At 42.0% G+C, this 21,703-nt stretch overlaps 1 protein-coding gene across 2 annotated transcripts in view; it reads right to left on the reverse strand.

Annotated features, from left to right (window-relative positions):
• Positions 1–21,703, reverse strand: part of LOC105915858 (zinc fingers and homeoboxes protein 2) — a 188,006-nt gene that overhangs the window by 21,120 nt on the left and 145,183 nt on the right. For both annotated transcript variants that reach the window (XM_021309308.2, XM_021309309.2), the window contains exon 3: positions 2,221–5,483. In XM_021309308.2, coding sequence (XP_021164983.2) covers positions 2,221–5,147 — 2,927 coding nt within the window. In that variant the 5' untranslated portion in view covers positions 5,148–5,483. The remainder of the gene's footprint in view (positions 1–2,220; positions 5,484–21,703) is intronic.

The raw sequence follows: 21,703 nt of genomic DNA on the forward strand, positions 1-21,703 counted from the left end.
AAAAAAGTGCCTGTGGGCAGAAGATTTCGCCGAAGATAATAGAATATTTAAGTAAACATCGGCTGCGCAAAATTAGGGAAGAAGTGAAATTAAAACCAGAGTTCAGAGGATATCGGATGATGAAATTTATCAACCTTGGGAATTAAATCCAAATAGACTTACCTATTATGAATACGTTTTATCTCATCCGCAAAGCTGAAGATTTCAAGCTGAGGCTCAAGTGAGTAACCCTGCAAGCTGGTCTTGACACAATAGTCCTGACTATTAATTTTCTACCGCTCAACCAGGACAAAGCAGAGCTGTAGTCGTTGGTCCTCTAACAGACACACACGCGGGGGAGAAACCTGACACCAAATTAGGTGCTCAGGCACAACAACCACCGAGCGGTGTGACAAAGATTGGCATTACTCTTGATTCAAATCGAGATCATTCATTATTAACATAATGAAGACAACATTCCTTCAGTCGCAGAACATTGCCAGACAAAATCAGTGTGTTCTTCCAAGCCACAGCAGAAATCTTCACACGTGCTGATGTCACCTGAAGAATCGATTATTTTAATGCTTGCTCTGTCTTGTCTTCCAAGAAAAAGCATCTCATCCCTGGGATAAACACAAAACCCAGCTCCACGAGGCCCAGAAAAGAGATTCCACTTTACTCTGACTTTATGGTCTCTGCACTGTTTTCCTGTGGCTTAAGATTCTTTTAAATAAATTTTTTTTTAGAGCTTTAAATGGGCGTAGTCCAAAATATTTGTTGTATTTGCTCTGGACATCTTGTCAGTTCCCCCAGGTCTGCAGATGCAGGTATTTTATTCATCCTGACAGCTATGGTGAGGAATCTTTTAATTACCGTTGGCTTCCACTGTGGAACAGCCTTCTTCGGGACCTGAGGGCAGCCGGGAGCATTAAAAGTTTTAAAGGCAAACTTAAGATATACTGGATCGGCAAAGCTTTTAATAGAGCCCTGTTGCCACTAATTCAGATATTTACCATGTTGTTCCAGCTGTCATTCACATGTAAATGTCATCAGTCCACACAACAAAAGGTCACCTAGGTCAGGTGAGCTTTGGATGTGGCAGACTGAAGCTGAACTCTTAAAGGGACAGTGTGTAACCAATTTTGGCTTTTAACAGGCAAAAAAAATCATGTATTGATTTCATAAATATATATCTGCCAACATCTAATGACATCACATCAAAAGTGAAAGTGTTCTCATAACTTAGAATTAGTAGTTTATAAATACGTAGGTGTCGGTGCACCCAATGGAATCAAAACTATGTTTTGTTTTCTTCTGAAATTAGTTTTTGTATTTCTTGTATTATTGTTTGTATATACTTGGATTGATTTCTACACTGTTTCTTTTGTTACCAAATTTTGTTTTAAATTAGATTTTTGATTTAATTTGAATCAACTTTACTTCAGTGTACAATCCTGTTAGTAGGAAAGTACACCCACTGTTAGTTTCTGGGTTTCAACGTGTGTTTTCATGTGGTAAAAATCTGCCATTATTGTCCAATCTAATTTTTGACACAGATTTACTAAAATATTTTCCAAACTGAAAAATAAAACGAATACACGTCACAAACCCTACAAGGGTCCTCACAACACATGTAGCCAAGATGATACATTGTTGTGATTTCTGTTTTGTTTTCATTTTGTTGTCATTTTAAAAATACAGGGATTGTTTTAAACAATCTGTTAGTGTAAAAAAATTCAGTCAATGTTTTATTTTTTCCAAATATCTCAGTTTTTATGCTTTCACAAAAACATGGAAATGGGCTTTAGATTTTTACAACAAAAACAACTTAGAAATGTTTTAAGTATCTTACAATTTTAACTAAAATTATCAAAGGTTTTCCAAATTATTATTATATTATTTACAGTGCTTAGAAATTGCTAGCTCATTCAGTCCTCTTTTTGTTTTTCTACTCAGGACTTAAGATTGTGCTAATTAAACAGTTAAAAATGTGCTTTTTCAGTGGTTCAGCAACTTAGTGTTGAGTATATACGTTATATTTGGCATTTTCAAATTTCTATATTTTTTACCAGAAGTCCGAGGCACATAATCAAGCCCTCAAGAACTACTTAGTACGGAATAGGCTCTTTACTTTACTTGTACTTTTACTTGGTTACTTAACTATTTCATTTTGAACCATTAAGACAAACCAATTCTTAAATGCTAACCCAGATACTTAAATGAGAAATAAGACTGAAGTACCTGCCAGCAAACTGGTCCTGGAGCTCAGTGTGCTGCTGACTGGTGAGGCTGCTGGAACGCTGGTCCAACAGCCAGCCCAGCTCCAGCTCCAGCACCTTGTTGTTGGTGACGGCTCCTTCCTGACATCGCTGGATGATGCTGGATGAGGTTCTCTCGGGGGAGCACACGGGCTGGCCCTGCCCTCCGTTTAGTCCGTTGTTGTGAAAGAGTTCCGTCAGCTCCATGCTCTGCAGCCGAGTGTCGGTGAACCAGCGGGCGAGCTCGGAGCGAGCGAGTCCTTTCCGACCCTCCAGCTGGTGTAACTCCTCAGGGGAAGGCCACCGTGTTTGAGCAAAGTCGTCCTTGAGGAGTGCCAGTGATCGGCCGTCTGGAGGCACTGAGCAGGTATTTAAGTTGGGGATGGAGAGGGCATGGGAAGGTAACGGAGGGCTTTTAAGATTGACCACATTAGTGTTTGCTTTGTGGACCCCGTTCAGCTGTATAGTTTGATGCGGTTGCTGATGTAGCTGTTTCTCCACCATACCAGGGATACCGCTGACACCCAGTTTCTTGGTGCCCATGGAGTTCAGGAGGGCTTGCTCCAGGTTGTCGCGTAGTGCGCGGCGCTCCACAAACCAGCTGTCGATTTCCTGATGAGACAGGCGGGTTGTGGCCACAAGATTGTCCACGTCGCTGTGTGTGGGGAAGCTGTTGCGCAAGAAATTCTCCTCCAAGACCTTCAGTTGCTTCGCTGTTTTTCCTTTCATCCTCTCCAGCAAAGGGAACTGAGTCATTACGGAGGACTTTTGATTAAAGTCTTGTTTCTGGGGCGCTGGCGCATCGCCGCCATCCAGATGTATGATCCCGTTATTGTGAGCAGGGAACGTCTGGTCCTGGAACAATTTACCATCCATACGAGACGTCCCATTGGCCTCCGTCAGAGGACCCACAATCTTATTTCCCCTGGGGTAGCCGGCATTCACGTCCAAACTCTGATGCTCCTTTAGTTTCTTGCCGTCCAGAGGGAAGCCCTGAATTTGCGAAGGGACTTTAGCCGGACTGCGAACCGTCTGGATGATGGGCGGCCGCCTTATGTGAGAGTTTATCAGCGGAGGAGAGTTTGGGACGTTCAGATCAGGCAAAGGGTGAGTATTAGCGAGCTTTTCTTTGGGGCTAATGGTCGTAGTACGGGGTACAAGCAAAGAGTTTTTAAATGGTGGGGCATAGATAGGCGGAGGAGCTATCATCGGCCTTGTTAAGGACTCAGGAAACACCATAGAGGGCAAAGAGATTACTGGCTTTGTCTTGGAGTTTCCAGTTGCAGAGAGAATCTTCCCTTTGGAGGACGACAATAGTGACGACGATGAAGATGGTGGCAGCATTGAAGGCACAGGGAAAGATGGCCTCTTCATTTCGGCGTTGAGTAGCGGAGCTGCTCCGGGTCTCTTCATTTCCATAGGAACCGGTGGTGGAGCCATCGGTAGGCGGTCTTTTTGGGGCGGAGGTGGTGGTGGAGGAGCCATCAGAAGTTTGTCTTTGGGGTCACCGGAATGGGGGGCGACCGCCATGATGGGCCGCTTTGCCTCGGGACCAAGCGGTGACGCCAGGTGCGTGGGCAGGGAGCGTTTAAGGTTGTGGCCGGAACCTATCGTCACCCCTGCTGGAGAACTCGTGGTGGAGACGATACTCAACTCGCTGGACACAGTCGTCCGCACCTGACCTGGGTGCTCGACAGTCGTGTGAACGACTGGCTGCTTGGAGGCTTTGGCAGAGGGATGAGCTATGGGGCTGGTAAACGTGTGATGCGCAGGGGGAATAGAACCGTTGAACATTTTTTTTCTGGCTTCCTCCACCTCTTCTGGGGACCAGGTGATGCCTTGCTTCAGCCGCTGGGTGGTGAACCAGACTTTGATCTGCTCCTCTGGATGCTTGGAGGCAGCGGTGAGCCATGACAGCTCGGCGTGAGTCGGGTAAGGGAACTTGTTAAAGGAGGAGATTAACGTCAAATTGTCGTCCAAGGAAGGGTTATATTTGGTGGTGTTCAAGGGAACAGCTATTTTTGGTACACAGTTAAAGTTGGGTGGGCGCTGAAGCATTGGGGTGACATGAGAGAGCCCTTGGAGCATGGTGGGTTCAGGTATGATAACCGTGCCATTGATGTTCAATGCTGTGATCTGATCCTTCTGGATCAAACCATCCAGCTGGCTTTGAAGGTCTGCTCCTCCAAAGAGTGATTGCATGTTACTGGGCGTTTTTACTGCTGCAGAAACGCACTGTGGCAGCGCAGAGCTGCTGTTGCCTTCGCCTTGGTCGTTTGTCATTTTGCATTCAGCTGAATTGTCTTTGCCTTCGATTGTCTGCTCTAAGATAGTCTGATTGTTCCTTTGTATCCTTCTGAACTTGAAGCTCGTCTCCCCTGGGTGCTGGCTTTCGTTATGCTCTGTGAGCGAGTCGAACTTCTTGGTGTTGAAGTTGCACACGGCGCAGAGATACAGTGGATTCAGAATGACGTTAGGGTGACTGGAGTCCACGTGTTCCTTAAAGTCGCTCAGATTCTGCGTCTGAAACGGACAGTATTTGCACGTGTAGCCCCTCGGCTGCTTTTTCTCCGACACCTGTTCGGATTCAGCTTCTTTGTCTTTCAGTCCGCCCATGTCTGCCTTCTCCGCGTCCTGACTTTGATCTGCTTTATCGGACTCCACCTTTTGTACTAATGGCTCAAGGTTTTGTGTCTCCACCGGTTTTAGAAATGCCCCCTTGTCTGCATTCTCCCGCCGTGGATCCTGCTTTCCGTTGCTTTCCGGTGGTTCAGACTGTTTGTTCGCTGGCTTGACGTTGGCTGCCAGTGTTTCCACATCCATCACATCTTCTGGATCTTCTTGCTCCTCGGGCAGGTCGCTTATGACCCGGACCATGCAAGGCGTGGAGGACTTTCTACGGCTAGACATGATGGCTGTTGGTGCTGCTGCTGCTGGTGGTGGTAATAGCTTGCTGGTGCTGCTGATTGTGTTGATGAGCCGGCGGATTTTGGCTGATCGTGCTGGTGAACGAGGGTGTCGGTTTGTTTTTTTAAGCTAACCTTACTGAGGTGGACTGTAGCTGATGATTGTGGATACTGGTTTGCGGGGGGAGGAGTAGTCTCCAGTGTGCAAGAGCGAGGGTGAAAACCAGCGGATGGCGCGGGCCCAGGACCGGCTGTGCAGTGGCGTCTCCCGCTCACCGGCAGTGTCAGCTCCCAGCCTGGGCGTCATGGGAGGGCATCACAGACAGCAGCGGGGCTCAAGCTGCATGGACAAACAGAGAGGGGGAAATGATGCTTAATGATCGTCAATTATTCACTGTCAAACCATAAAGATATAAAAACAGATGCAAGAGCAAGAAAACTGCATTACCCAAGCTCTGAACAGATTCTCTACATACAGTGACTACATACAGTGAACCCTAGAAAATGTTCCCATTTTGGAATGATACGACCACAAACTTATAAGTATTTGTTACATTTTCTCGTGATACACCAAAGTAGTGCATATTTGCTGAACTGTAGACAAAGGAAGCTTGCTTTCGCAAAGATGTTTTTCAAAAAACAAACAATGTAAAAATGTCGTGCACATTCTCATTCTGCCCCCGTCAACGAATGTCTTGCAGAACCACATTTAGTTGAATTTGCAGCAGCAAAAACTCTGTTCCTGTTATGCCATCAGAGATCATCAGTTTTCCCATACTGCCATGGATTCTTAACTAAAGTTTAGGTCTGAACCTTAGAGTGCAGGGTAGCTGTCGCTATATGTTTGGGATTATCCTGCCAGAAGGTAAACCTTCACTACAATCCCAAGTATTATGCCATTCATATTTCCATCAGCCATCCCATCACAGCATGATGCTGCCACTACAAGATTTCGCCAGGTCGATGGTGTGTTAAGCACAATGTGCAGTTTTTATTTTCTGCCACACATAGCTTTTTGCCTGCGACTCCATAGCTTTAACAATTGCACCACTGTCGTTGATAGTTGCGATGACGGTACACACGTTTTTTAATCACTCTTCTCCTCCTTTTCTCCACCACTGTCAACTGAAATCTATATCACGTTTGTGCACAAAGGGAAGATAAATTAATATTGTGATTTAATTCCACTCGGAAGGATTCCTTTCACTAATTAGATTACTTCTGAAGGCAAATGGTCGCACTGGCGCTTAATCAGTGGTATCAGAGCAAGAGAGGCTGAATAAAAATGTAGTTCACACTTTGTAAAGAATTGCATTTCGAAACCCCCATATATTCTTTTCCTTCCCCTTTGCCACTATGCACTATATTAATACATTTAATGAAATCACACATGAAATGTTGTTGTTGGGTTTTCCTCCTGAACCGGCAACCTTTGTGACACAAGCTCAGGTCGGCGCACCGCAACAGCTGGATGGACTTTTCAAGGCTTAAATTAAGAAATGGGCAGATTTGCACACCCTTTATAAACCTTTCTTTGCTTTAGGAAACAAAATGAATGTTGCTTACACCTCAGGAATGGACCTGATTAGGTTGAACATTCAAGAGAGAGACAACAATGAGTTAAACCGTAAGATTTCAGTGTTGGCGAGTGACATCAGCCTCAATTTCCTTTAAAGTCCAAGCCAGGTTTCTGTGCCGGTACATGTCCAAACCTTGCAGGAGCGTCGTTACGTCAGCCTTAATCAGATGCTGGCAAATTAAAAGCACCTTGTGACAAAGCCAGACTGCCTGGAGTTAAAAACGAGAGGAGTCCGACTGACGACAGAGAGACACCGTTCTTAAAATATTATCTGAAATATGGCTGCCACTTAATCAGGACACAGTGTTCCAGGCCGACTGCTTGTAAATGCAATAAATTTGAAGAGTCCACAGAAACTACAAAAGATGCGAAAAAAAAAAAATCTAAAGTCTCCAAACTCCAAACCCCATTAAAAAGACATTAGTCGTCTCTCATAGATTCGGGCAAAGACAACTTCACAGGATAATTACCCTGTAATCATGTAATAAGAGAGACTCAGTGATGAGATCTCCTGACAGCGATCATCCACACAATGGCACAGAGACAGTGAGATAAAAACAGATGGGGATGGGAAAAAGGAGGGAAGTGGGACGGCAGGTATGTATAAATATGGGAAGTCATGAGGAGGAGGGGTAAGTGAAAAATACCTGAAAACCGGGGGACAAAAAGGAAGAGAGTGATAAAACATCAAAATAAAAGACTGAGATACGGTGAAAGAAAGAAGGGAAGTTAGTAAAAGAGAGCAGTTCAAACTAGGCCATGGCCTGGCCCACAGGATGGAGGAGAAGATGAGTGAGAACAGGAAGAAGTTTTAAACAGAAGAAAGAGAAAGACGCAGAAGAAAGAAGCAGGGAGGTCTACCTGAAATATATGAGGTAGCACTAGAGAAAAGAGGAAAAAGGACATTTAAAACGTTTTAAACACTTGGCCTGACAATTTGCATGATACACCCTCTTTCCAGGAAAAAAAAAATGGTATTTCAGTACCTAATTAGTGTTAGGCATGCTGTTATTTGTCCCACGTGTCAATAAATGCTGGACATATTTCATGCTCTTGCAGTCTTGATCGGCTTCTCGTTGCTTAGTTTATAGCCGAGTTTCCAGAGCCTTGGTTTGAAGCAGTGCACTGCGCAATGAGACTGAACTAATCCAATGTTAATACAAATCTCATGCATTTACATTGCTGCTTATTTCCTGCTGCAACTAATGAGGTTTTCTTATAAGAGTACAAGTGTTGTTGACTAAGGAAACGATATGCCCATAAAAACCAAGGTACAGAACAGACTCTGCTGTCTGAGGTATACGAGGTCTGAAGATATTTGCCTCAGTGTTGCATTTCCTCTATAGATTGGTGGTAAAGATAATTCTTCCCTGCATTAAAGATTAATGATACAACAGAGAGCATGAAAAAAATCTCCAAAATGTAGGTTCTGCATATTTGTGCCATAGCAGACTGATCAGCAGAGGCTAACCAATGTGGTTTTCTCAATTGCTTGATGGCAATACCTCAAAATTACGGTACCCAACGGCCGATACGCCACTCCAGCCTTTTCTGTTTTATTCTGCTATTATTTTCATCTCACTTTTTTGGGGCAGGGATTAGATTTTTGCTCATTTTTGGACAGAAAATGTCTGTGTTTTGGGATTGTTGTTATTTTTAAGAGTCCTGGCAGCTTTGGCAAACAATGTTGTAGGACTGGTTTGGTGGCAAATTTGCCCAACGAAAAGAGAAAACATGACCACATTAATTCAGAAGTGTGTCTATGTGTTAGAAGAATGGAATAGCTCTATTGTCATTATATGGCATAAAATGACATCACAGATGCATCTCCCTATAAAGATCAATCAAAAAATAATAGTTAGGTAAGATAAGATTTAAAAAAAAAATAAGAAAAGATTGATGATATAGATAAGGACAAGTCAACATGAGCTGGAAGCAACAACAGTTTCTTTTATTGTGCCTCTATAGATTTGGTGGTGGAGACATCTTGATGATGATGGTGATTCAAATAATCTGTGGTTAGAGATAACATGTTCTTTGTACATGTTGTCAACAATAAATAGATACAATAATCAATAAGACAGTGGGCCCAGGCAAGAAAATGACCAATGTTTTTATTTTATTGGCCCGCCAAAAATCTTTTCCTACACCTGGTGCTGAATCAACAATGTAACTTTAGATAAAGACATTTTGAACTCTGCTGCAACAAGATTTGATTTTCTGTGCTAGAAAGACACGTTTGTTTAAAATAAAAATAAAAACAGCTAGGATATTGTATTATTATAGAACAATTGAGTGTAAAAACCTAATATATTTTGGGTTTATTAAAGTGTTTATAATGCCGGTTTAAATTTACCATAACCACAAAACAAACAAACAAAAAAAAAAAAAAACGTAGGCATAGGCCTAAAGGTCATAACCTCGCCGGCAGTATTTCTGCCTTCACAAACACATGAGAATCCATCTTGTCCCGCTCCTGCCTCACTCGTTTGGGACAGAACCAAAACGGTTCGGGCTAATCATGTTGCGGTATTGTGGACATGGCAGCGCAGGAGGACGAACATGTAGCTGCTGCTAGCTCATCTGTTTTGTCAGAATCCACAATTTCTTCTTTATAAGTGCAACAAAAAGTGTCTTGACTATTTTACCTTCTTGTGGTTTCTCATGATGCCTCCAACTAACATTTTCTTTTGATACCATGATTGGCTAAAACCAACCTTTGGTAGGCGGCCACTAGGTGTCGTTTCGCCCAATCAGCTCGGAGAGTTCTGCTGAATGTCCCTTCTTTCCCCAAACGTATTCGATGGAAGCAGACCCAGATTGATAATGTACAGAATGAGGAGTGCTACACGTTATTAATCTGGCTTGTAAGGTTATAAAGGTTGTGCTGAACCTGGGATAGGTCTAAAACAGGGGTGGCCAACTGTGATGCCTGAATAGCTGCTATTCTGCAACGTTTAGATGCATCCCTTCTTTCCCTGCCTCTGCAGAGCTAAATGACCTGCTGATGAGGGACGTCGGCCATTTGACTCAGATGTGTATCAAGGACAAAAATAAGATATAAATGAAAAGAAATTCTCCACTCATACTTTTGTTAAATAATTGTTAGGAGAGCCACTAACTGTGGGGTGATTTTGTAAAAAAAACAATTATTGTTTTTTCTCCCCCATTCAGATGACCTCAAATTAAAAGTTGGATTTTTCCAACTTTTTCAGTCAAAGGTTATGCTGCTGAAATATAAAATTATTCGTGGGCTTTTAGCACTTCCCCCCCCCCCCCCCCCCCCCGACCGGAGTGGTTCCAGTAAGTGTGATGGGGGGGAACTGCAAATGACACGTGAACTTTTATACTCCACCAAATTAATAAAGGACCTTGCTCATATCCAGTAAGACAACCTCAAAGTTCTTTTTATTTAATGAGGGAAAAAAAGCAATTTGAGTGATTAAGAAAAGTAAAGTTATGCATTAACATTACTAACTAGGCACATGGACATTATTGCTTAAATGTTAAATATTCAAAATGTGATGATGCACCAACCAATTTACTAGTGACCAGAATATGCCAGATTTCCTCAGTTGGCCGTTACTGGTGATCAGCAGGTCATATACTGAAACAAAATCTCAAATTCTAAATGCTTATTAAGTGTAAATGCATCAACAAATAGCAACTGCTTTGACACATTTGTTTTGGGTTTAGACAAATCAGAGATTAAGCCTCAAGATGCACAAATACAAATACAGTATTATCGTCATCTAATCTGTTTAATTCAAATCCACTATTTCTAACATCTTTGGCTTTTATGGCCATTTATTTATTGAACTAAATGATCTGCAGAACTTACTCTGAAGGGTGTTATAGCCCTGAAAAGAAAAAAAATAATAATGGAAATCTGATGATCAGACCTCAAAGAGAGCCAGATTTTTGTTTTAGCCAGAAAACGCCTGACTGGTGCATTCCTACCAGGCACCGCATCAAATCTCAGAAAGTACATGTAGAATAAAGAGCATTTTTCAGTCAAAGGTAGGAGTACATGGAGCTCTATGTTTGAGCTAAAATTACTCCCAGACTGCTTATAAAATAAGACTTACATTTCACACAGTAAAGAATCAATAGTTGGCTCTAAAGTGACCAAATGTTGTGTAGTTCTCTGAATGCCTCTTTGCTTTGAGTACTTTGCCAGAGATGCAGCTCCTGGAAGAAGTAAAGTGGGAGAAGATGATGGAGGCAGATGGGAAAAGAGATAAAAACAACAGGAAAACCAGAGAGTGTAGGAGGAGTTGAAGAGACACGAACAGAGAGCATATGTATAAGGTGCATATGGAGAAGGTGGAGGGAGACCACTCCAGAAACAAGGGAAGACAAAAGAAAGAACTTTGGATCAACGCCGAAGAGGTCAAGGAGAAAAGACGCGAGGGGTGTAGGAGGAAAGACAGAAATTAGAGATCAGAGAAAGAGACTGAAAGGAAAAGGAAAGACAGAAACGGAGATGTGCAAAAAAAGAAGAGGGAAAATAGATCGGATGGGAGGGCGTGGGGGGGGGAGTATGAACTGAAGAAGCAGACGAAGCTGCAGGCTGGAGCATTTTATTCGCGCAGCGACAGCAGCCTCGCTTCCTGAGGAAAAGTGCTGCGGCTGCCAGCTCCAGAAAAAAAAAGAGAGAAAAAGAAGAGGAGAAAAAAAAGAGAAAAGAAAAACACAACAGTGTCATGTTTTGCTGCATCACTGGATCGGCCTTGAGGACTCCGGGCCAACTTCTGACGAGGGGAGTCATATGCCGCTTGGCTGCGTCCCATTTTGTTGGGCTCAGCTCGGCTCCATGCATCCTTGTAATTACTTGTACAGTATTTGTGTGCAGGGGATTACTTGGAGCGTGGCACCACTCTAATTATAGAGGAAATAATAAAACTGCAGCAGTGTAAACAATGATTTGCAATTGTGCAAGAAGCAACAAATTGTTCTTTTGAGAGGAAAGGAAATCAACCTCTTAAATTCCTTTATTCACAGATGTCGCAGGCCAATTTACATTTTAAGCAGATGCAAGATTTAGGATTAAAATTTGGGTGCGAAAAAAAAAAAAAAAAAAGCTCCCAGCATTCTCCTCTTCCAAAGCTGATCAAATCATTTTGGACCAAAAACTCCACTGAAAGTGAGACGGAAGTAACCCGAGCGGCTCTGCGGGGCGAAACTAGGTTCACTGCAAGTTTGCAGACAAAAAAAGATCAGATTTTATCCTCATCAAGGGCAAAGGAAACTATTAGTCTAACCAGAAACTGGATCCATTCATTTATCCAACTGCAGGAAAGGAAGAAAACAACAACAATAGGGCACAAGAGGGAGCCAGGGAAGCCATGAAAGAGCAGACAGATAAAAAAAGAAGAGAATGAGGAGATGTCCTGGGAAATGAAATGACAAATTAGGAGGAATAAAAGGTAGATTGGAAGGAGCCGATTGTGCTAATAGGAGTGGTTAAAGACTTTTTAGTGGAACAAGGGCAAGCTGGAGGGCGTATCAGCTCCCAGCCAGGGACACAGTCTATATTTTGGCAAAGAAGAGGCTCTACCAAAAAAGAAAGACAAACTTTTTATGGCCACCAGCAGCTCCGAACCGAGACAGATCGGCATCTTGTGATTCACACTGAACAAAGACAGACTCAGTTTAATCCAATCAGATTTCAAAAATGATATTTCTGCCAGCTAACCGGAGTCACTCGGTGACCTGTGAAACTTGCAACGATGACAGAAGACAATACAAGCCTCGACCATACAAGAAACTCTAAAGGAAGACCCAGTAAAACACTTTAGCTCCGTTTTCAGACAAACCAAAGCCAACCTACTTGAACTCCAGCTCCTTGACTCTCTTCACAGCTCTTTGGATGGCAATGACTCCCATGTTACGCCTTTCCGAGTGAGCAAGCTTTCAATTTTCTTTACTAAATAAACTGGCTTTCTGATGAAAAGCCTGCAGGGATGGACTGATAAGGACCACCGTCCTAATGCGGTACCGCGCGCGAGCTATTTTTAGAAACACAACGTCACGATGACGTCACATCACGTGGTACGCAGTGGGGCAAACTCACTGTTGTTTCGCTGTAAGAGACGTGCGTTAGCCTAGGTTTTACTCGGTAAACGACTGCTTTTTCCAAATCTAAGACCATGGTTTTTAAACATTGTTGCTATGGAACGTGCAACAGCGACTCGAGGTACGCTGATCGGCCGCATATGAAGGATGTTTTCTTTAAGACTGCCAAGGAGAAATGTGTGCGCTTGGCACACCGGGGCGGTCGGCCTACACAACAGTTCAACCCGGAAAAAGTTACCAAATTCAAGTACATATGTAGCAAGCATTTTGTCGGAGGAAAGGGCCCGACCGAAGAACATCCTGACCCAATTCCAGCGACATCAAGTCAAGGTAAGAGTATTTTGGTGGCCGACATGTTAATAAAGTAGCGCCTGCTACCATGATAGCATATAGGCTATCATGGTAGCAGGCGCTAACATGATAGCCTGCTACCAGGATAGCTTACTCAAAAACATTTCAAATGAGACAAACATTAAACATATACCCATTCCTGGACGGTGATTGCAAACAACAACAACAAAAAAAAAAACGGCCGACGCTGCCATGATCGCCGCGCAGGAAAAAAAAAAACAAAGCTTACCGTTCATCAACTCGGCCAGTTTTCCAGTCTTTTTAAGCCCTCGAACCTAAAGCCATCGTTTGAGCTGAAGGTTGGTGTGTTCTTCGACAGTGCGACCAGTAAACCGTGTGCCTGGGACATCGTCTTGGGAAAGTTTAACGGCTGTAAAGTCGGTCATATCTGTTATCCGTGCGTTCTCTCCTGTATGCGTTTTCTCCTGTATGCCCTACCTAAGCGGCAAAAGGGGCGTTGCTCTTGAGACGGTGACGTCACGTGCGCGGTACCGCATTGCTCAGTTTTTTTCTGAGACCTGTGCAGTCATGGCTAAAACACTTAGTGGGGACACAAACGTTGTGTTTCGCCAACTTTGCAGCTTCCGTCAGAAAAATAACAAACTGTGAAAAAGAACACGTGTAATCTCTATCTACTAACCAGTCTGGTTCCAATAACAGATTTACTTGTTGTGACACCATTTGAACACCAGGTGGCACTTGATAGGAACTAAGCAACGAATTCTTCAATCTCTGCTGATTAAACTCGTTAAAACAGTACGGAAAACCTTAACCCAATTGATGAAAATGATGGCTACTATCAAAAATATAGAATAAATACACAAATAACTTTCCATAGGGTTTGCTATTATATGATCACATCAATTGCCGTATTATTCACCATCGCGTCTCCTCTGTTGCGTTAGCTGCAAATGTAAACTCTGTGCGCTCCTGATTAAAAGCAAGCAGGCGGGTTTCCAGCATCTGGTGCATTAATATCAGCAGCCATTCATGCATTAGTTTGGCGTGGAGTTCTTTAGATGCTTGCTTATTTTCTTCTTTTTCTCTCATGGCCCTTAACGGAAAAAAATAAAAGCCTATTGTATGTATGAATGCCTGCGAATGATTTGCCTGAGAGCAAATTCCCTGAAGGCAAGGAACCTTTTGGCACAAATAAATGTATCACTGCTTCTAATGTTTACCTCCAAAAAACGCAAGATAGGAACATGCCAGGAAAAATATTCCACAGAAAATAAAGCTGTTAACTGAGACATCAAGACATTCAAAGTGGAAGGTCCAGCTTTAAGGTTTCTGCAAGCACAGCTTCTCGCTGAGGATTACGGTAAGTTGTTCAGCTGCCACCATAGCAGAGCTTGCTCAATCTTGGCAGCACAGTCAGGCGAAGATCTCTGAACAAACATAACATCTGTATCACTGCCAAAACTTGCAGCCTTTTATTGAGCAAGAGCTCCAAATGAGGTCCGTTTTACTCCTGAGCATCTTATTCTCTGGCATCCAGTGGCTGAGGTTATATCTTGGGTCTTTGTCTGCATTTGTTTGTTAGATGATCTCTAAGCATTGTCCGACGAAGGATCAATTGCACCGGCCGTTTCTTTCAGTAGTCCTCTGTCAACAACCCTGAGATGAGATTTTGTTATCTGCCGTGGTAATTATGACTGGAGAAGCGGAATAAGCCAGGAGGAACTGGCACAGAAGGTCAGAGTGCTTTTTTGTGTGTGGAGGAAGTCGGGCCAAAAACCAAACCCTCGACCTGCAGTCTAACCTTTTCAGAAGACGTGTACCAAAACTCAAACCAGACCACACATTTTTAGGAGAAAAATCCACACTTATTAGTATAGTATTCCAAGGACTGGACAATTGCATTATGAAATGCTGAATCAAGCAGATGTATACGAATCAGTCGCAAACCATGAGTGAACACAAGAACTGCATAAATGTATGAGTCTTGTTTAGTTTCAAGGCTGCGTTGCTCACACTTTCCGTCATGACGCTTGCATTTGAAATTGTTCTCTCCGTAAAAATAAAAAAAACTGAGTGTCATGGCACAACCAGGACACTGTCAGAAACTGAGTGTCCTGGTTTCAGAGTCCCCGTGACCCTTCTCCTCAGGCATACAGTCATGAAGCACACAAAAAAACAAAACACACACCCAACAACCCACAAGCATCATGTGTGTGCGTCCGTGTTTCAATGTAAGTCTGTGTGGATGCTAAATGATTGATCAAAGGACGCCTTTGTGCAGGCACCTCGTGGTGGTAATGCATCATTAACACAGCTGGCAGTATGACCCGGCTCTTCTGAGAGTGGCAGGCTATTTCCAGCGGCTTCCTCTTAAGCCTATAGAGATCCAAATCTCGCATGTGTTACATAAGAGTTCTGAGAAATGTACGGAAAGGACGTCACGGTTGGATTTTACCTACGGGTTATTTCAGCTGGGTCTTTTTGCAGAAGAGAAAGGAGGGCCCCGCGTTTTCCCTGGCAACAGCAGAGTGAAGGAATTACTGGCCGGATAAAGTTGCAGACAGAATATAACACTCAGTCCTGAAAAACAAACCACCCTACAGGGCAGTAAGCACTGCACATCTGGCCCGTGGTAACACATTTAAATCCTAAGACCTTTGATGCAGATGATTGCATGCGATCTTAAGATGCACCTCGTTCTCCAGATGCACCTCGCCTTTGGATGTTTGCACTATTGCAGAACAAACTCAGCATTTCTGGGTCTGTAATTTGGAAAGTGATCTTAGAAGGCTGCAAAGGGACAAGCTCATATTGTAAAAGGGTGCAAATAATGAAGGAAAAAGAGAAAAAAACATCTTCATTGACTAAAGATTTTAGGTACAGCTTCTGCTTTTCTGAAAAATACCCTTAGAAAATAATCAAAGGAACCCTAATGATAAAAACAAATGTACGTTTCACTACTTGCTTGGTTTGCTCCAGGTCAATTTGCCCTTTTGTCAAGCACTACCTCAGTTTGTACCTTGCCTTTCATATGATTTAACTTAACTGCTCGTTGTTTTCTGGGATCTTTGTGCGTCGCTCTATTTCCATTTATTCTAATTCGTATCCCAGCCTGGGCCAGGTGACCCTGATGAAATATAAGAGATTACCACCAGTCGATCAGACCAAAATAACACCAAGCAACCTCCATCTGATAGATGTCATTTATTGAAGACCCATAAGCACAGAACCACAGCAAGTTGGGTCAATTGAAATGAGTTCAAAAAGGGGGAAAGCAAAATGGTCCACACCATAATGTTGATTTCTGAGTTTAGAACCAAAATAAGGTTCATACAAGGTTAAAGTTGGGCTAGAGGAGATCTTAATGCAGAGTTGCAGAGAGAAGTGTGTCTCCTCAGGCTCTGAGTTTTGCTTTTTTGCAGATGATGTGGTTTTGTTCATATCTTCAAGCCACAACGTTCAGCCTCCGTTTGATGGATTGATTGAGTGAAGAGACCAGGTAAGGGCTCAGCTCCCCAGAGGCTGAGGAAATTTGTTCTCAGCCAGAAAAAAGATGGACTGCTCCCTCCTTTCATTTATGTTTTGTAACTGCACTGTTGAGTCACATTTCTCCAACTATTGATAAATGTCTTCAGTGTGCTATAGTGCATAAGTGTTTTTTTTTTATTTTAATGTTGAATATCTTTATAACTTTTTTCTGACTGATACCTTTAAATGTGATTCTTTTGATGGAAACTATATATTTAGTGAAAGGATGCGAATAAACAAAAATCAGGAACGTCCTACCAGAACAGCTGGAATTTATTCCGGATTAAACAGATTTACTATAAATATTGTGGTTTAAGGGTATGCAGTATGCAAACTCATGCCACTGCTTTCTACAACCTTTATATATATATATATATATATATATATATATATATATATATATATATATATATATATATATATATATATATATTTAGATTTTCTCCTCCAAGTCACGTTCAGAGTGAAAGCAATTTAAAATAATTATTCTTGGTGGAATTTTAATGGTACAAGAACCTGACATTTTCACACAGGTGCGAACAGTTTTGAAAAACCAAAACTATAAATGAAAATAAAGGAGAATACAAGCAACTGTGGCACAGCTGGTTGATCAGGTTGCTGCATGCCATGACCTTTAGTCAACTAGGCCACAAGCAGAAACTAAATGTTTAAAAAAAAAAAAAAAAAAAAAATGCTTAATATGCTCTGGCAAAGACCTGCCGCTACCAGCAGAGCAGCAGTATGTGTTTGGGGGAAAATAAATAAAAAATTCGCCCCTCCTCATCCCATTCCGCCCCAGAAGGTGGCTGATTGGGTTGCAGCACCACACGTTGGGAACCAAAGGCCAAGCCAAAATAGCCCCTTTAAGCATCAGATAACATGGCGGCATCAAACCGTAATGAAGTGAAGCTCCTCTCAATGACTGATCGAACTTTGGAGGCAATTTGATAAAGTGAAAAGGGTAAAATTAGTCCTTTGAGCAGAAAACCTTGAAGAGCTTTAGGTTTCTTGGTGACTGGCTGGTTAATTGGAGAGCTGTACTCAGCTTGGCGTTGACGACGTGCGCCGAGTTTGTCAAACTCTTGTATTGTTCAAGGTCGGGCTTGCGGAGCAGAGTATGAATGGCTTCAATCTTTTCATTCCTCCAACACAAAATTTCACATAATTTGCCCACTTTTCCCTCCATCAGTCGTGACTGCAAAGCTTTAATCCTTCAGCTCATGTTGCTCTTACACAGAGCTTTTTCAGCACAAGCTCAAGTTGGTAGGAGCTGCGTGGAGCACGCTGCAAACAGAACGAGGCGCGAGCCAGCGGTGTTTGTACTTGAAGGAATAGCAGTTTCTAAAGCAGCGGTTTTGTTTCAGAGTGAAGTTACCACTGAAACCACTGGAGGGTCCTGAGCAGCACGAGCCCTCGCTGCTTTACTACCGTTTCATTCATCTCCATTCATTTATGACATTAGTCTGTAGGGCCAACAAAGCACATGATGAAATCAGCTTGGGTTTGTTATAATGGCTTACTTGAAACACCCTAAGATCTTTTACAAATGTAAATCCAGATGTGTTTGAGCCTAACTTCTTTGGAGTCATCCTGTCCTTAGCCCATCGTTTCCATTTTTATCTCCCCAGCTCTTGAAATTAAAATATAAAACTGCTTTAAAAAAAAAAAAATACGTTAAAATACACAAAGATAACTCAGTGCCTTGAAAAGTATTCATTTACTTTTTTTCAACTTACAGCCACACACTTCAGAGTATCTTAGTTAAACAAAAGGTTTTTGGTTTATTTGACAGATTTTGAAGAAATAAACTTAAAAATCTTTGGGTGTGCATTTGCACTCAGCCCCTCACAGTAAATACTCGGGGGGGATTTACTAGGAGGGCCATTTCTGCCAATTCATCTTTGCAAAATAGCTCAAGCTCAGTCAGGCTGAAAGGAGAGCATCAGTGAAACATGCATTCTCAATTCATGCCACGAATGTAACATTCGAGCACCCAAGTATCCTTTGATCCAAACCGTTGCGCTGTAGCTCTGCCTGAATGTTTCGGGTTATCGTCCAACTGATAGATGATCCTCCCTCCCTTTATCTGGTATCTGCATGCTCTGGCAGCTTTTCTTTTAGGATAGCTCTATATGAAGCTCCGTAAATCTTTCTCTGACCAGCTTCACTGTTCCTCCCGGAGAAAAGCATGATGCAGCCACTACCATGTTTCACAGTGTTTCCAGGGTGATGCGCCGTCTCAGTTGTCCAACGCGCGTTATTTCGCACGTGGGCAAAAATTTATAATTCTGCTCCCATCTGAACAAAACACCTCCTACAATGATGTGTTTATTTTTTTTTTTACCTTTTCTTGTTTTTATGCACAGTAGTTAGGTCACCCATGCGGCTTTTAAAATGTGTTTTAGAAAAAAAGCTGATTGATTGATTGATTGATATAAATCTGTCCGCTTTCGGCTTTTGGCAAACAGGATTTCTTAAGACTTTCCTATAGTAAAGCCTTTTCTTCCATAAAGACCAGTTTGCACAGAGTGCATGACCAATAGTCGACAGAATCTCCCACTTGAGCTGTTGACCTCTGCTGCTCCTCCAGAGTTACCATGGACCTCTTGCCTGCTTCTCGGATTACTGCTGGCCTAACCCAACTTGTAAAATGCATAAAGATTTGATGCTGTAAAATGTAAAAAAGTTCAAAACGTAAGAATATTTTTCCGAGGCACAACAAAGGTCAGTTTCATCCTAATGGTTTGTTGAATGCTTCCTGACTAAAACCTTCCTATTGTGTAAAAAAACCACAATTGAACGTGAAGCCTTCTTTGTTTTTAACATTCACTACTGAATTTAAAGGGTTTTAAACCGTAATGACAGATGCACTTCTAAAAAGGTACAGTATTGAATTGATTAATTCTTGAATTACTTGTATAATGTGAAGACAAATACATTTTAGAGATAGAGGTGGTTTTGAAAGTGGTGTCTAAGAACGGCGGGGGTTCAGTGGGTGAAGAGACAGAAACTCAAAGGCCAGTTTTATTTGGGCCTGCAATCACGTTGCTTGCAGAATCCTCATCAATTAGCTCCAGCTGATGTGAGTAGCTGTCAGCCATGTTTGTCATTTAAAACTCTGAAAGTGAAGACGGGCGGAAGCTGAAATACGAAGCTACTTGCTGAATGCTTTCACTCTAATCTTTGCAAATGGGAAATAAAAGGTTGAGTTTATTCAATTAGCAGGTTTACACAGATACGTAGCAATTATTAGCCAATATGACAATTCCTAAACTATTAGCTGAACACAGATGACATGTGCAGCATGTTTTTTTTTTTTTTAAATAAACTAGAGACCTCTTCGCATTTAATGAGATCCCACAGGGAAATGTGTAAAAAAAATCCTTGTCTTTCACAAGATTTGCTTCAGCCAACACTGAAAACTTGAATTTCTACCCTACATTAGTGCAGATTTCTAAGGCAGCCTTGAAAAGTCTGGAGAGTTCTGGGATTTTAGTTGACCATTTTCCAGCTATGGATCAGTATCGGAGAAAAACAATCGAGTATGGAAATACCTTTGATTTTCTCTCTCCCCAATAACCAAAAATCTCATCATGTCTAATAAATCCAGTGGATTCTTACATTTATACATATTCAAATAAAATTCTTTATCTTTAATTTGCCACATCACGACTGTATTTTTCACATTTGTGATTTATTTAATGCACAAACATTGAACAAAAAATCTAACTAGGGCAACTTCTCAATGTTTTGTACTTTAGACAAAAAAAAGTATAGATCTAGGGCATGTGTCTGGTTAAAATGCCAAACCACACAGTAGAAGTGGTTATTCTTAGACTATTTAGACATAAAATAAAGGTTAAATTAAAAAAAAATTATTAAAAAAAAATAGCATTTATTGTAGGATGTCCAAATCCTTAATTGTGAAATTCAAGTGTTCCAAATCGAGCTTTTCTAAGTTACTTCAGATGCCCAAAATTCAGAGAAACTGTGGCGCACGCTCCCAAGATCAGCATTTACTCAAATGGCCGGGATGCTATAAAAACTTCAGAAAAAGTACATCTAGAAATGTGACTTCTGAACATCCCCACTGAATTACTACAAACAGACAAGCATGAGTTCATGTTCAATTTTCTCAAGTAAAAACCAAAAATGAGTCTTTAATAAAAGAGCAATCCTTGCACATATCTCTAGTAGATCAAATTTACAAGGAGGGCAGTAGTCAAGATCAAAGATAAGCATCTCGCCACTTCCCTGACGCGACACGTGGGAAAAGTCAGATTCACTGAGTGTCTTTTGCAGAAAGGCAGCCATATTGACACGCTTGCTTTATACATTTCCAGGAAAAAGCTCCGCTAACGGTGAAGCGTGGTGACTCGCACACATTAAATTGCTGCGACCCGAGATGTCATGCTAGATAACCGCAATAAACACACACCAACACACACACACAGGGTTGCGCACATATCTACTGCCTTCGCATGGCTGTCTTTCTGCAGAATCCGCAAGTGCCCCATAACCGGGAGTATGAATAAAATACAATTAGCCGCTCTCAAGAACTTCATGAAGGCCAAGGCCTCGATTTGCTCCCCCAAACACTCCAAAAAAAAACAAAAAACACAAACACACACACACAAGCAAACTCACACACACTTAATACAACTATGGCAAAGATTTAAAAAAATGATATACAACCAAAACTGTCCTTGGACAAAGCAACAAATCTCTGATATCTGGCAGAGAACCAAAAAAAAAACAACAAAAAGGAACCATACCTAACAAAGGTCCAACATTTTTTTTTTTTTTTTTTTTTAAATGTTAACACTTTTTAAAAATAAAAAAATAAATAAAAAAATCTTCCAATTCACTCGGAAATTTTAAGTTTGCCGTACGGGAGCGTGCCGCCCTGCCCATGTGACTCGCGTGCCATCCTTCTCTACTAAAATTTAATAGGAGCAGTGACTCATTAAAAAGTGAAGGAGCGGGTGTCGGGAGGAGAAGGGTGGAGGGGGAGTGTGTCCGTGTGTGCGTGTGTGTGTGTGTGTGTGTGTGTGTGTGGAGGG

This window comes from Fundulus heteroclitus, chromosome 13 (genome assembly GCF_011125445.2).
Source record: "Fundulus heteroclitus isolate FHET01 chromosome 13, MU-UCD_Fhet_4.1, whole genome shotgun sequence".
NCBI lineage: Eukaryota > Metazoa > Chordata > Actinopteri > Cyprinodontiformes > Fundulidae > Fundulus > Fundulus heteroclitus.